A 16,765-nucleotide genomic window follows, 5' to 3' on the forward strand; every position below is an offset into this window, starting at 1 on the left:
AATAGAATCCTTAAAAAATGACTATGCATGTTCAACTTCGAAAGATGTACGAAATTTAAATTTTAAACATTACAAATGGTTAAATTGATATATCAGGAACCAGAGGGGTCAAATTAGAAAATTTTCTAAAAATTATGTTCCATCAAAATTCTTGATTAATCCATTAGGAAATCATTTATATAGAACTCTAAAATCATGTCTCGTATAAATAATCTTATGCATGCTTTAAATTTTAAATAATTATTGTTCGTATTTCAAGTTAAAATTTTTTTATATATTATCTGATGATTTAATCTACAAATATAAAATTTTGTAAATTTTTTGGCATAAAATTATATTCCATGAATATTATAATTAAAACAGTAATTTGAAAATAAAAAATACTTTGTAGACCTTTTTTTTTTTGATTTTTTTTTTTGGTAAAACGTAACGTTTTATGTCATAATAAAAATTTTCAACATTTTCAAAATTTTTCTAAATTATTAAAATTTCTAAAAAGTTAATTTTTAATATTAAAATTTTAGAAAAATATATATTCAGGAACTTTAATTTTTTTTAGTATTCAAAAATTTGTTTCTCATATCAAGAAAATTTTTAGAGTTGAAAAATATTTTTAAGACTTATCTTTGTAAAATTGGTTGTTCTGATAAAATAAATCAATTCTATTTGTTAAACTAATTTTTTTTTCTTTTAAAATTTTTTTCTACATATATATATCATTCTATTTAAATTTGATAAAATTTAACAAGATTTTTCAAATTAGATAACTAATTTCTAAATTATTTTTGTTAAAATAGACGATTAATTAATAAAGATAGAATATTTTTGAAATTTATTTCTAAAAAAGATTACCTTACTGATAATTCTTATTAGGTACCCCTAGAAAAATATTTCAAAATTTTCTAATATTTTATTTTATTTTTTCCAAAAAAAAATTTATATGATCAAAGGGGGAGACAAAAGTACAAGTTTAAGGGTGAGTAGTAAGACTTTTATCAGTGTACGAATAAATTTTGTAATTTTATTGACTTGCTTAATTCATTACAATATTTTATTCTAATTGCAATATTGGTTAATTCATTCATCATGTTATTGCTTTTTGTTTAATCCTAACTTTAATTTGGGTTGATGCACATCAAAAAAGGGGAGATTGTTAATACTCATAGTAGTTTTGATGTGGTTAATCAAGTTAAGTTAGGTCCTGTATATTTGATCCTTTTTTCTAAGTGTACAGGAGCTTAGGAACACAAGAAGTCGAGTGGAATACGTAGCTAGCTAGAAGGATGACACAGAAAAATGAGTTGATGGGCTTGATGCATTTGAGGAATGAAATGCTGCAGAAGAGTACATCGATGGATGAGAAGGATGTGTGCGACATTTGAGAAAGGTCACAATGGAGGTTATCCCAAGAGTTTACCTAGGGGAGTCTAGCATGACCAAGGTTTCTAAGAAGCCTAGGAAGGTCATTAGGAAGGTATCAAGGGAAGTTATCCCTAGTGAATACCTAGCACATCCAAAGAGCATCAATCAATTTTGAGTTCCCAAGAGTGTGTTCTTCACACCCTAGATGGGTTTAGAGAGTGTCAACTCTAATAGAATGGGTAGTTAACCCAAGCTTAGTGAAGTTGACACTTGGAGTCATTTTTAAGGTAGTTGTACTCCTTGAAAATGAGAAGGATTAATTGATTAATCTTTAAAAGAGTAAAATTGCTAGAACTTGAGAAAGTGGACTTAATTTAAATTAGCACAAATAAAAAAAAAGGTAAAAGAAATGTCAAATTAGGTTTTGACATTTTCTTAGAAGGAAAATGGAGCAATCTAAGATTAATTTCAAATTAGCTGACACTTAGAGTTACTTAGATAGATAATCTAGGTATATTTATTTATGCTAAATTACCATGATTGTTTGCCCATCCTATGCCATGACATCATATTTTACATTCATTCTTATTATGAAAAATACAAAAATATCATGTCATATCATACATACATCATATAGCTAAAAGAGTTTTTATTTTGAAAAATATTCATTTTGATATATGTCATAAACCATCATGCATTATTTTAAATTCCTAGTAATTAAAGACAATAACATTTATCAACAAGTGACATCCTAGGCGGATGATCAACTTAACAATGCTTAGATAGATATGCATGATCTCTTATATTAGGATAAACCAAAATCTACATCTCACAAAGATCATAAGGTGACTTGTATGTATTTTAGTATGCATTAGATATAAGTGAGATATTAAGATGATGAATAAGACTCAAGATGTTGATCTAGTGCATCTATTTGAGTCTTAACTTCATCAAAACACATATGTGTTATCCAATCATTGGGAAAGCTAATGTACAAATCATGTATACTTAACCCAAGAAACATGGTTGGAAATTAGTTTTAAAAATAATTTCAAAATAATTTTGAAAAAACTTGGTGAAGACTATTTGTTGATAGTAATCATTATTGGAAAGTTAAACACAAACTTAAAAGAAACATTGAAATTTTTAAGAGTTTAATTTTATGTCAATCTTTGAAAATAAGATGTATTTTCTTATAAAACTATTTTTTCATGATAGTATATGTCTTAAATAATGTCTATAAGAATTTTTATGAATTTTGAAATTTTGTAGAATTTTTGAGACATTTTTGAAATTCGGCTGAAATCGATTTCAGAAATCAGAAATGGTAATCGACTAGGTTAGTCGATTACCCATCTTAATCAATTATGGAAATTGATTAGGGTGCAATTCTGTGAGCACAGAGGCTCACGGAATCTATCAATGTGATCGATTAAGAGTCTTAATCGATTACAACAATCAATTAACACTCGGGAATCGATTAAATTCCAACTTTAATCGATTACGGCCAGTCTTAAGCGATTAAGAACTTTGTTTAAGTGCTTAAAACCCTAATTTCAACTTAACTAAGTTTATTTAAGTTGAATAAGCCGTGTTTAGTCGTGTTAACCATTCCTAACCCTAGGAAGTGCTTAGAAAAGCCTTTAAGGGTGGTTTTATTATTGAAACAAGAAAGGATTGGTTAAAGAAGAGTAAGTTGGAGTTTAGGATGAGGTTTAGTTTCAAATGAAAGTTGAACCTCATAAGCTAAAATTTTTTATTTCCTAAAGGTTTAGGATTTCCAAGTCATTGTTGGTGCAATGACAGAAGTTTAGAGCATGTTTTGAGGAGGAACTACTCCTTAGAAACATGTATTTATTTTTCATGAAACCATGGAAGGTTAGAAACCTTCATTGTGATGAATGCTCAAGATTAAGCATTGGAAAACAATGGAAGATTGAAAATCTTCATTGTTGGAGTGTAAATGCTCTAGGATGAGCATTGAATAATGAGTTAATGCTGAATGGTGAGCATTGGGCACAATTAAGTGTATGAGACCTTCATTGTGGGGTTGTGAATAACAAGTAAGGTTGTGAACAGCGTATGGATAACTCTTCAGGGGGAGAGTTTTGATGTATGCAAAGGAGGAGAATGTAGGGTATAAGTTAGGTCTTCTTAACCAAGGGGGAGTTTGTCCTCTTAGTAAGGGGGAGAAAGAAGAAAACCATTATTCATACTTTTGTGTGAAGAAGAAGTTGAGGCAATGAGATTAGCCTAACTTAAACGTATTGTCAAACATCAAAAAAGAGGAGATTGTTGGTGCAATTACTCTGGGTCAAGGTTGACAAGGTTGACTAAGCTTGAGTTGGCTCAAGTTTAAGTTTCGATGTTTAGGTTTCAATGTTTGACAATATATGGAGATTGCAGTTATAATTGTCCGTGTGTGGAGATTGGTCAAGTAGGTCAAGGTTGATCGGATACTTAATTGAGTTCTAAATGGAGGTTAGGCAAGGGCAAGGGCAAGTCCAATGGGAAGGTTGACAGAAGACAAAAATCCAGGTGGGTCGATGTTGACCGAACACTTGGTGTTGAAAGTCCTGGTGAGTAAAGTCAGACAGATGGAAAGTCCTAGTGAGTAGTGAATCTAGGCAGATGGAAAATTTTGGTGAGTGAAGTCAGGTGAAAGCCCTAGTGAGTGGAGCTAGACAGAAGGAAAGTCCTGGTGAGTGAAGCAGGCATGTGGAGGTCCAGGTGGGTCAACGTTGATCAGACATCTAGCGTTGGAAAGTCCAAGTGAGTCAAGGTTAACCGGACACTTGGAATGAGATGGGAAGTCCAAGTGGGTCAAGATTGACTAGACACTTGGCATGAGATGGTAACTCCAAGTGGGTCAAGATTGACCAGACATTTGGCACAAGGAGAAAAGTCCAAGTGGGTCAAATGATTGACCGGACACTTGGTGAAGAAGTCCCAGCAGGTCAAGACTGACCAGATGCTAGGCAATAAGGAGTCCCAACAGGTCAAGGTTGACCATATGCTAGGCAATAAGGAGTCCCAACAGGTCAAGGTTGATTGTATGTTGGGTAAGGAAACCCTAGACTTCGGTTGGGAAGTTATGGCTTAGTAATCGATTAGGTTAGTCGATTACCGTAGCTTAATCGATTAAGCTTGGAAATGCGAGAGAGACTCTCTAATCGATTGGTGTAATCGATTAGGACACCGTAAGCGATTAGAGTAATTGCTTACGATGCTTTTAAAGTCGAATAGAATGTTTCTGTTCGAAGCTTAACCGATCAACCGTTTTCGCAAAAGGTACAAAGAGGTTGGTAAGCGATTAAGCAGGGAAGCTTAATCACTTACGAATTGTTCTCGCATAAACAGAAAGGTTCTTAATCGATTCAACTAATCAATTAAGAACACTTAAGCTATTAGAGTACTTACTTAAGGTTGAAAATATAACTATTATCAGCCCGATATAAGGCGTTCGCGTGGACAGTCTTCGGATCACTCCTTCCACTCTCCTACGATTCTTCTCAGGTGATCTCCGCCAGTTCTTGAGGCTTCTTGGAACAAAGTATTGCTACACTTCCATATTGTATTTCCAAAACAAGAAGAAGTAAGAAGCTAGGATTTCAATTGTTGTAATCTTATAAGAGTTCATATTGTATTAGCTTCTTTTATTATTCTTCTTGTATGCGTTGAATTTGGACGGGGCATAATAGGTGTCATCCCTATCAGGTTATATTATCATATTTGACCTCCCCATTATCTAATTGACAACAGTGCAAAACATGCCCTTTCGGCACCGTGCCACGGTAGATACTGAGTGGATTCTAAAAACATAAGGTTGGGAGCGTATTTAGGTTCTATTGTTGTCTGGGAGGGACTAGTGATGAGTACCTGAGGTATTACTGTCATGAGATTTGGAAGTTAAATCTTGGCTAGTAATCAGGCTCCTGTCCTCCTCTATACACTAATCACTATTCGAGCTAGTAGTCATTCGTGATTTATCTTCTTCATATTAGTCTAGGAACAAATTGACGGAAGCTCTGAGATGAGAAAATCGCCTTTTGCCATCGTATTTAGGTTATATTGGATGAAAAAGTACAGAACACAACGTAAAGTATCATTATCTATAAGATCATGAGTTTATCAGCGAGGTGGCCGTATTATGAGTCATAATTGAATACTGAAGTAGAATAAAATTGACTATCAATGTCTAATAATGCGAGTTATCAATGGAATGTTCTGTTAATAATAAGGCGTTTCTTGAATTTATTTGGATGATTAATAAAAAAACCTCTATAAATTAAATCGCTCATCTTAGTATTAATCGAACAGAAGGATCAGATAAAAATTAAAATGAACAAAAATAAATTATTAAGGTTATTTCAATAAAATATGTTTTAATGAAAAAAACTTGTTAAAATATAAAAATGTGACTGTATTTCGTTCATTCCGCTTCTAGAAACTCATTTATTCTCATTACCATCAAAAGCTAAGTCGGTTCTTCCAAGTATTTAGCCAAAAAAAAAAATGGATTCATGGTCCTACCCTTTCCAAAATCATAAAATGAGACTAATTGTGATGGTAGACTTCGGAATCATATTTTTGCCAAGAATGACTTAACATTCTAATTGAAATTCATCCTCTCTAGGCCAGAAGCCACAAAAGTTCACGTCTGAAATCCATGTCCCATCCCCTCTAGGCCAGCAAGAATTACCCTAAACCGTAAAATTGACATATTTAGACTTACAAAACACGGATACTTGTAATTTAGCAGGCTGCAATCCAACCATGCAATTCATCACTAGTGAGTTCAATCAAATAAATATCTGAGACTTTTTTTTTAGGTTTATTTTGATCAGCACAAACACCAATATAACTGACCAGAAAGCAGAACAGCAGTGATATCTCAGAAGAGAAGATTGTTCTGCTGCTTAAGTAGTCTTTACATACAAACTCTATTTCCAACTCATGGAAACATCTGTGACCTGCTGCGATTTAAAATTGTTATAGTACCACCATACAATGCAGGTCAGAAAGAAATCAATCAACTCCTGTAAGCGCCTTCGCCAACACGTGCCACAATGTTTGTTCCTTCAGAAAATGCAGGTAACAGGTGAAATCCACTGACAGTCAGCGTTATCACCGCTGAATTAGAACACTTCAATATTTCCTCCCTTTATGCTGCATCTCCTACAAGGTAAGATGGAAAGCAAAAAAATAAGTATATGGTAACAAAAAAGAGAAGTGCAACTGTGCTGTTGTAGATAAATAAAAATTAAAGCAATCATCGAGAGTATCGTACTTTTCCATGTTGGAAAAGGTCAATAATCCATGTTTACCAATAGAATCAAGCGGATGGCATGATACATTGACATGACGAAGAGTCATGAAAACACATTAACAATCATACTTACTTCCAAAACAACTAGTTAGGAATCAAACAATCAAGACAGTGAAAACAAGGTAATTTCAGCCTTTATGATGTGATTGTAATCAGTAATTGAATGGAAAAAAAGAGTTAATTTTGATTAAGGGAAGACTAACAAGGAAATAATCAGAATAAACAAAATTGTTCAGGATTCAGAATCAGCCGGATTCCAACGTCAGTTAAGAACAGTCAAAACTTATCAGAAACTGAATAAACATTCCAGTGAGCGGTGTGTTATAACAAGAATTGCCGCTTAACAACAGGCAAAGAATCTAACAATATCTACATTGAGGCGTGCAACAAATGTGCCTCCTAACTACCTCTTGGAGCGCAAGTGAATACACATGCATACTTGCATTAGCATCCATTAATCCAGAATTCAAGCAAAACAGAGTGGAGCTATCAAATATCACAGTAAAGCAGTCAACTTAAAACTATAATCAATTATAGGAAAACAGAAAATATAGTACTTTTCATATAATACAGGAAATTGAACTTATACAGTAGTTAACATTTTTTGCAGTGCATATATTAACGTGTGAAAGGTAGGATGTTCAGATTAAAAAGTATTTATAATCAAAACCTGAATGAATGCAGCTATCTGCAATAAAGACATCATACAGAAGACACAAAAGTCAAAAGTATTAAGAGTGAATTATACAGCAGAATAACTTTACAAAGAATTTAGAGTGAATTGTGCAGTAGAATAAAACATTCCAAAGTTAGGCAGTATTGATTTAGCAAGCAGCAGTTTTAACAGTGCATCAGTAACTATTCAGAAAGACAAGGAGATTTTGGAACTTAAGATGCAAACTGCAACAATTTTCTTGGGAATAACCTGAAACTTCACATGAGTAACTTAAATATGTTCCTTGTCAAGGAATCAAATGTCTATGCTGCCCGACACGGCGGTTTTTACTGTTCTGCCGAGCGGCCGAAACCGGCACAAGAGACGTCCCCATCTCCAGGAGTCGCGGACGACTCCAGCGGTGCCAGAGGAGACACAGACGTCTCCGGCGGTGCTGGAGGAGTCATGGGACGCTTTGCGAAGTCTTTTGCGACGCCAAAGGCGTCGCTGGACAACCCTATAGGTGTCGTCGGACGCCCCTACAACGATCGCGGGTGAACGATCCGTGCGATCGTGTTTTTTTTTTTTCGATAAATAATTATTTTATTTAATTAATTTAAAAAATTCTAAAGATGTGATATTTCGAACAGGTTTTTATAAATCATAATTAAATTATCCTAATAAAATATATAAAAAATATATTTAAAATTAAAATAAATTTTATTAATTAATATTCTGATTTTTTAAAATGTTTTAAATTTCATTTAAAAATTTCTAATATTTTGTATTATTTTAAATTTCATTTAAAATTTTTTAAAAAAATCTTTAAAAATTCTAAAAAAAAAATAAAAATCTAATAAATAATATTTATATTCTGATATTTTTTTTATTATTTTATATTTTTTACTTGATATTTGTTACTATTTAAAATATATATTATTTAATTAATAATTAATTAAATGAATAAATAGTTAATTTATATAATTATTATTATATATAAAGTAATATCTTATATTAATTTATATGCTTATTATTAATAGATAGATCCATTTTAATTCGAGTTATTGATATATCAATTTTATTTAAATAAAACTATTTTTAATTATTTTTTCTAACATTGTTCAATAATTGAGAACTTGTACAAAATCAATATACAACTTATTTTTATATACACCATAAACATATTTATCTTATAATTATTATATATAAATAAAAATTTACCAAAACCATATTGGCACGGCACAATACGATACCGAAACCGTATCGTTCCAGTCTGAGACCAAAACCTCGGCACGGGTTGAAATTTTAAACCTTGTTCCTTGTTAAAGAAAATAAAATTGACCTGTTTCCATAGTTAAAATACCCATCCCAACACATCCTTTTCTCTAAACTTAATTCTATAGGTTAGGGGAAATTTTGAGTCACAAATTAAGGCAACAAAATTTACAAGTGAATGCTAGTTTCAAGAGAGCATTTTCATAATAGACTGACTCCAAAGTCTAACATGTTACATGCTTAAAGAAAAAAGATGAATGAAACAACATTGATCAAAACTCAAGAAAGATTAACTTACAGGAGGATAGCCTTGCACATAATAAAATTGTGGAGGCTGTCCGACAATCATTTGCTGCCCATACTGGAAAAGAAATGGCATGAAAAACTTTTTGAGCATGATAGCACACAAAATCATAGAGTAGTCCATTAAAGTAAATATAAGAAAATAGCATACCATTGACCCGTTAGGGTGAATATATGCTTGGGAGGATTGCATTGGTGGAGCATGAGGATTGTAAAAAACAGGCTGATGGCCAAATGGAGCAACCTATGTGTTCTCAAGACATTATTACAATGATAGTAAGTAAAGCTTATAATCAAGACTGAGTGCAACCAAAATGGAAAACAAAACAGGTAAAATCACGTTCACATCATTTGTTAATCAATTAATTTCCCAAAAGTTCAGAAGCAGCAAAGGATAAACAACTCTCTGTGCATCTCAATGCACCTTTTCCAGTGAATTGCCAAATAAAGTTGGATTGCAATAAATTGGGCGAATTTGATAAAGTATTGATTATTTACTATAGATTTAAGCAAGTTCACAATTCCCACTTAACTGGAGAAATTAATGCAACAGGATACCAGAGAAATAAATGGTTCATGGTTGGAAGACATCAATGCTGATCAAACAACTCGAGTAAATTGTAGCCCATCATTATAATTCTCAATCCATATTCAGGGGACAAGTTGCATATCTCTAATGTTTGAGCACCGAGTTAATTACTTCTAAAACTAGGCAAGACAGACTAGCATAAAGAACAAATCTGCAGTTCATTAAAGAATGATATGAATTACGGCAATCTCCTTTAGAAGAAAGAGGCTTTGAAATTGGTTTTAACTGATTGCCAATATTCTTAGAACAGTGGATATGCAGCTGTGTATATGCAGACTAATAACACACTTAAATCAGTACAAAATGGAAACATAAAGCCAACTTAACACAAAACAAGTAGTAGCCTAAGCACCAAACGAATTGCAGCATGATTATGGACAATGGAACTGAAAAAATATGAAAGGGAAGGAAGTAAAACAGAGATAACTTTAGAGTCCAGGTATCAATGTCTTGATAGAAGCCCAAAAAAACCAGGAAGACAAGTTGAAGATCTTACCCCCATTCCTACAGGTAGACCGTGCATAGGTTGAAGAGAAGCTACATTATTAGGATAATAGAAAGACCCATCAGATACTTCTGCTTGTGGCCTTGCAGAAGTTGACGGAGTAAAACTCTTAGCATTTGGATTGAGTTTAAATTCCTGATTATAACAGCAGAGGGAACTAGGATAAATACTGACTTGCACACAAAAAAACAACTAGCCTGTTTAATCAAACGTCAAGAACCAAAATGACTTAAAAGGAGGAAAAGTATCTGGCTTCTGCCATGAATTCACCTTAGCATTCACGTTAAGAGTTGATTTTTCAGATGAAAGTGATCCGCTGGAGGAGCTTGGGGATAAACCAGGCTGATTTGGTGCACTATCAGCAGGCACATGGTTTGAAGAACTACCTGGTCTTACCCTAGAAGCTACTGATTTGATAGCAGTAGACACATCAACAAGGACTTGAGAATCTGAAGGTTCATTAGTTATATCTCCTTGACTAGAAGATGAAGGATTACACAAAGTTCCATTTGCAGATAATTCTTCAAACCCTCCTGAAAAATGGACAACAATGACGCAAAACATTCAAGATAAGGCAAGTGTGGTCAGTTATCATAAAGTCAATGCAAACCTTCGGATGCCCGAGAATCTTGAACCTGTAGAAAAGATCATGTCAGAAGCAAGCAGACACAGAACAGTAGTTGCATAACATATTTAAAATATCTCACTGTATTCTCGATCTTGTCACTTTGGTCTTTCTGATTTGAGTCCAACCTAGGCATTCCACAAACATGAAATCAAGAAACTTAGATAAAGATTCATTGACAATCATATGGCCAAATCTTCAAACGATTTCACTTTAAGGGGACAGATACAGCTTAATCAAATCAAATAGCACAAACCTGCTCTCACCATCCAAGGGCGGGGACCTCTGGGTAATACGGTCAGATGCTTGGTGATTACAATCACTAACAGGATAGATACCTAAATCCTTGTCAGTGTGCAAGTATTTATCCTCATCCTGCACAATTTATGAATGTGGAAAAGAATGTTTAGGCAAACAGCATTTTTATCTTTGAGATTATACCATCAAAAGTTGTAGCTCTGATAATATTTTCTGGATTAAGATATAAAGTTAGCATATAGTGATATCATTTTGCTGCTCTTGATGTTTGTCATAGTATTCTAAGATATTCCTAAACTGAAATGTTAGCAGTTACCAGTGATGAACTAGTAGATGATGCCAAAGTTTCATTCTGCAATGCCTGCACTTCACTACAGACTTCGGTGCTTGAAGGTTCAGGGTATGATTTAGAAGTCACAACACCTACAGATCCTGAAAATATTTCAGAATTGCAGGTGTTCTCAGTTTCTCTGAATCTAGTATCATTGCTTTCCCTACATACAGATGAATATCTACTCTCCTCATCAAGATCATCATGGAAGTTAAAGCCTCTTTCCTGTTATATAACACATTAGAATTTGTTATTCTTTGCAGCCCTTGAGAAAGTATCAGCAAATATAATTTCAAAAAGAGAGCACCTCAGCTTGATGAAAATCATGGGCTTCCTGTCCTTCTATTTCTCTAACTATTCTTGAAGCTACTTTTTCACGCTCTTTCATTTGAGGACCTCTTTCAAGCTTAGTAGTATAAATTTCCTCATTAAATGTGCTCTTTACTCCAAACAAAGCAGCATTTGCTTCAAATTGATCCCAGTTCCTAAACAAAGAGAACTCATCCTATCAACTTAGTGACAAAAAAATCTCAAAAAACGCATGAAAAAAGATGAACAATTTGTACAAAAAACAAATTTCAGAAAGATCATGCTCTCAAAAATATACCTAAAACTGAAAGGAAAAAAAAAAGTATTTGATGTTATTGAAATCATGTAATACCTATTACAGAAGAAGAAATGACCAAAAAAATAAAGAAGATAAAATGACTCCAGAAAAATTAAGGAAACATTGCTCTATTAGCAACCCTATAATCAATAACAATGTAGGTGTTATATCAGCTACCTATCCAGTGTTCCATCAAATATATTCTCCAGCTCAGGACATTCAGGATCATCTTCATCAGGGATCCAAGGCGTCAGCTCTCTTTCTGTCTCTAGATGATGAGAATGAGAAATAACAGAATCAATCAAGAGATCTTTGCCCTTCTCATTGGAATGTCCCTTGGTGAATTCATCAAGTGACACATCCTGGTATTTTGGTGAAAAAAAAAAACAGAATGAATCTAATATATACAGAGATACTAACAATCAAAATCCAGGATTATTTTAAGAATATAATAGAAAAACAAAAGAGATGAAGGATAAATCTCAAGTAATCAGTATTGAAGAGCATGTGAAAGCATGTAAATTTGATAAAGAAGAGCAACAGAAGGGGCATTCACTCAAGGTCAACTTTCCTGGTGTAATCTTCACAATGCATGATAACAAACAACTAGATAAAGAACCAACAGATTTTGCATGGCATTCTTCCACAATTCAGTTTAACTCTTAACAGCAGCATAATAAAAATCTTGAAACATGCAGTAGCATGGATGAGATTGATTCTGGAATGACAAAAATTACATGGCAAAATACGTTCCTGCTCGCCATGATTCATAAGAGACCAAATGTATTATAAATCAATACATGCAAAAGCTGAATAACACACGTTGAATGGGAACTGCTTTAGTTTAGATTCAATAAACCTTTGCAAGAAGTTGAACAAGTTCCCGTGTAGGCACAATCATTAGCTGAGGGGTTGTGATATTATCACGTGAAGACTTCTGCTCTCTCATGGAGGCATCCTTAACCACTTGAGCCATTTTCAGAACAATTTCTGCATCCAAACCCACAAGTCTTAAAGGTGCAAATGAATAACATTCAAGATCACAAAAGGCAACTTAATCAGCTAGATGCTGAGCATGTAAATCAAGAATAGAGAGGATAGGAAGGTGCATAAGCATATCATAATTCAACACAAATCAAGTATAGAAGGTACCAAAGTCTCTATCAGCATTTGTTGCATGAAAGATTCCTGAAATTATAGATCCATTTTTCACATGGACTTCAACATGGTGACCAATCAAAAATGACAAAACATATATCAGCCGATCACGTGATGGGCCTGTAATTCTTCCTGCTATTACACAATTTGCAAATTGTCATAAGCTTTGTGGGACAAAGTATCAAACAAGTATGGCATCTAATCTTAATTTGTATTACCAAAGTTAGGAGAGGCTGACTTCTTTGGTTGCATCTTATTCTCCATCTTAGACCCTGTCATTGTATCAACTCTTCGGCGGCTATATCCATTAGTAGATGCCCTACCTTGTTGAGGATTCATTCCCAGTCTTGATTTCTGAGCAGACATGAAACAATGAATTTGTATTAAACTCAGCTTGGTCATGAAAGTATCAACACAATAAAAAAACACACATACACACAAAAAAGTGAAGTTATTTATTTGACTTTTGAACACATACAGATACAATATTAAGGGGGAGTTCACAAAGACAATATTTCTTCAGCCCCCTTAAACCTTGAAGACGCAATGGCATAGCATAAGGCAACAAAATATGGATGAATAGTTGTCGTGCGACATTTCAGAACATGTGAAACAAAGGCAAGAGGGAAAAATGGCTGGTCAACTATAGCTTACATAGGCAATAACTTGCTCCGACTCTTAAATTGGCAGCATCTAGGATACACATTCATATACTACCAGTAAGAGCTCTCTAGTAATTATAATGTACAATATTGACCAGTATCCAACGCTTCATACAACAACAACAACAACCAAGCCTTTTCCCACTAGGTGGGGTCGGCTGTATGAATCATTTTACGCCATTGAGCTCTATCTCCTATTATATCATCATCTATATTCAAATAAATTTTATCTTGTTTTATTGTTGCTAACCAAGTTTTTTTTTTTGTCTTCCTCTTCCTCGTTTGATATGTATGTTTATCATAGTTTCACATCGCCTAACTGGAGCATTTATTGGTCGTCTAAGTACATGTCCGTACCATCTTAAATGTGTCTCTCGGAATTTTTCCTCAATAGATGCAACTCCGACTTTCTCTCTAATGCTCTCATTTCTTATTTTGTCCATCCTTGTATGTCCACACATCCACCTTAACATCCTCATCTCTGCAACTTGCCAAAGCGTAGTATCCTACGCTTCATATGGTAAAAAAAACTGCCGCCCTTGTGCATGAGGTACTTGCCAATGTGAGATTCGGGGATGGCCAGCAATATGCAGCCTTAACCAAATAAGTTCAGTGTTTTCATCAATCTTGAAAGAAAGAAAGAAAGAAAGAAAGGATGGAAGACACTTTTAGGTCCATATGAAGGACAGGATAAATTATTCATATTACGGGCAAAGAAAATGAAATGCGCCTTCGATAATGAGATTTCTTTAAATCTTCAGATCAATGAGGCTGCCTTCCTTACTCAAATCATGATAACCAGAACACTATGGAGAAACTGTTGTTCGTAGGTTTGCCCTCACTCTAAGTTGCATACAGTAGCATTACTCGTCAATAATTGATTTATACAACAAATAAAAAAATGACTGGAAGAGAAAGCTATATTTTTTTAAGGTAAAGCAACCTATTGCCATTCTGCCAACAATAACTAATAAAAACTAGGGTAAGTTTGGCCCTATCCACTAAAGCTAGAAATAAACAACAAATGAGCTGGAAGATTATTGCCTACCTTCTTTAATAGGAACCTCAATGAAGCTCCTGTTGTTGGGTAGAAGATCCTCCTAGCTGCAAGGAAGACAGAGAATGGATAACTGGGGGCGCTCTTTACTTAGGACATCTCATGCAGCACAAAAAAGTAGCCAACACCTAAGCACATATGGAAATCAGGATCATAAAGTAAAATATTTTTAAAAAGAGAGAAAAGGTAAACAATGTCATCACTTTAAGGATGAAAATTATGAAACAATGTAATAGTCAGGGGGTTCTGATCAACCGATAAGTAATCCTAGAAGCAATTATGATGAATTGGAGAGAGCAGATAGGAAAATATTAATGTTTGTGGCTGAGAGAGGGCAAAATGGACAAAGAAGGAAGAAGCATATGATGATTGCTGCATGTGCAAAACGAGAAGATTAGTTCAATTTGGAAAGTGTGTCTATCCAAAAACTTGACTTATTGGAGTAAGTTCATTGATGAATATACTCAACAAGCAGGTTACTGCAATATGGAATGAGGAAGAAACAATATCGTGGAGGGGTTTGACAAATGAGCTTAAATAAGGAGTTTGGTTTATCTACAACTGCCAAGTCATGTTGCCTACCTAATCATTTTATGTTTGTTATACGCCATATGAAAGCTGTTCTCTCTTTATATATATATATATAGAAGCAGCGGAATCCAGATGTTACTGAAGTGTTCTTATCCACTTACATGCAATTACAAAGTGCCATCGATGTTGTCTATGGTGATCATGTTATGGGATAAACCAAACATAGCATTGATATATGTTATGTATATAAACTCGACTCGCGATGAGAAACCCTAGAATAAATTGTGAAGAAATCGACCGGCGAAAGAGAGAAGATTGCAGATCTCAGATCGTAAGGAAAAGACAAGCCTGTTCCGCTTCGTTCACCAATTCTCCTCTTCGTCGCCGACCTTTAGCACACGCGATCCCTCGTCCTCGACGACGCGCAGGAAGCCCACTTGCTCACACCCTGCGCACGGTACCACGGAGAGGTCGGAGGGTTCGGAGATGAGGGGAGAGCCCCGCGATCTCCAGATTTCGCTCTTGCAGGCGCCGCACCAGGAAGCTCTCGATGGTCGGAAAGGGGGCGGAAAAAGTAGAAGTTTGCAAGGATGGGGAGGGGAATACGACGTTTTGTCGGAGTTCCAGGGTCCTCTTCGTAAATTTACTCAAATAGAAGGGTTGGATAGCCAAAACAACCCAGAGGTGGCAAATACATATAATAGCATTTTAAACTTTGCTAATTCACATATATACCCTGAATAAGGAACTCTCATATAAATATTATTAGTTTAAGGGTTAACACATAAACTGGGGGCTTTTGGCTGTTAGCGCAATCTTTTATTTTTCTTTAATTTATCATGATATTTTTTTTTTATTCAGTTATTTAGTTTTTCTAATTGATTAATTGCAGAGGTGATTAGCCAGTATTCTTAAATTTATTGTCTCATTAGAGAAAAATCTTTATAATACACCACAATTAATATTTAAATATTAGATGTATAATTAATCATTAAGAGGATCTAATGCATCGAGCAATTATCATTACATGTATGTTTAGGTCCCGTGTCAAAATTTAACTTTTGTTATTAATCCTAAAAATATAAACTTGGCATTATATAGTATTTTGTCAACTTATGGTTCTCTTTATTTTTATTATCATTAAAAGAACAACTTATTTTTTAAAAAAAATAATATTAAATAAACATTCCTTATTTTTAAAATACTATTATTCTATATTATAATAATAATTTAGTGAAGAGCAATTTTAACCAAAATTACTCTAGCAATTTGATGAACTATTTATATCATGATAATTTTAATCAAAATTACTTTATATTATAAACTTCTCGAATTATAATAATTTTGATCAATCACTTTAATAGTATTTGACTAATTTTAATGAAATCAAATTAATTTTAATTATACAAAATAATCTTATTAACATTGAAATAGTTTTAATTATGATTACTTAATAATCTTGAATATGTTGGAACAGATTTAACTAGATATGTTATAACAATATTAAAACAAAAGATA

At 33.7% G+C, this 16,765-nt stretch overlaps 1 protein-coding gene across 6 annotated transcripts; it reads right to left on the minus strand.

The window, feature by feature from the left end:
• Positions 1-6,159: 6,159 nt before the first annotated feature.
• On the minus strand, positions 6,160-15,840 carry LOC121975270 (polyadenylate-binding protein-interacting protein 4-like). Of its 6 annotated transcripts, none has more exons than XM_042526830.1 (16): positions 15,596-15,840; positions 14,708-14,763; positions 13,216-13,351; positions 12,992-13,132; positions 12,699-12,829; positions 12,017-12,201; positions 11,540-11,717; positions 11,218-11,457; positions 10,900-11,018; positions 10,726-10,771; positions 10,629-10,653; positions 10,289-10,551; positions 10,010-10,153; positions 9,076-9,168; positions 8,920-8,982; positions 6,160-6,540 (listed from the first exon to the last, which is right to left on the minus strand). In XM_042526830.1, exons 3-16 carry the CDS (start codon positions 13,334-13,336, stop codon positions 6,511-6,513), a joined length of 1,779 nt encoding a protein of 592 aa, XP_042382764.1. In that variant the 5' UTR covers positions 13,337-13,351; positions 14,708-14,763; positions 15,596-15,840; the 3' UTR covers positions 6,160-6,510. The 6 variants fall into 6 exon arrangements, with proteins under 6 accessions (XP_042382764.1, XP_042382761.1, XP_042382765.1 ...); XM_042526827.1 differs by having other exon boundaries at positions 14,708-14,844; XM_042526831.1 differs by having other exon boundaries at positions 15,546-15,840.
• Between the last annotated feature and the right edge of the window lie 925 nt (positions 15,841-16,765).

Source organism: Zingiber officinale, chromosome 4B, assembly GCF_018446385.1.
Source record: "Zingiber officinale cultivar Zhangliang chromosome 4B, Zo_v1.1, whole genome shotgun sequence".
NCBI lineage: Eukaryota > Viridiplantae > Streptophyta > Magnoliopsida > Zingiberales > Zingiberaceae > Zingiber > Zingiber officinale.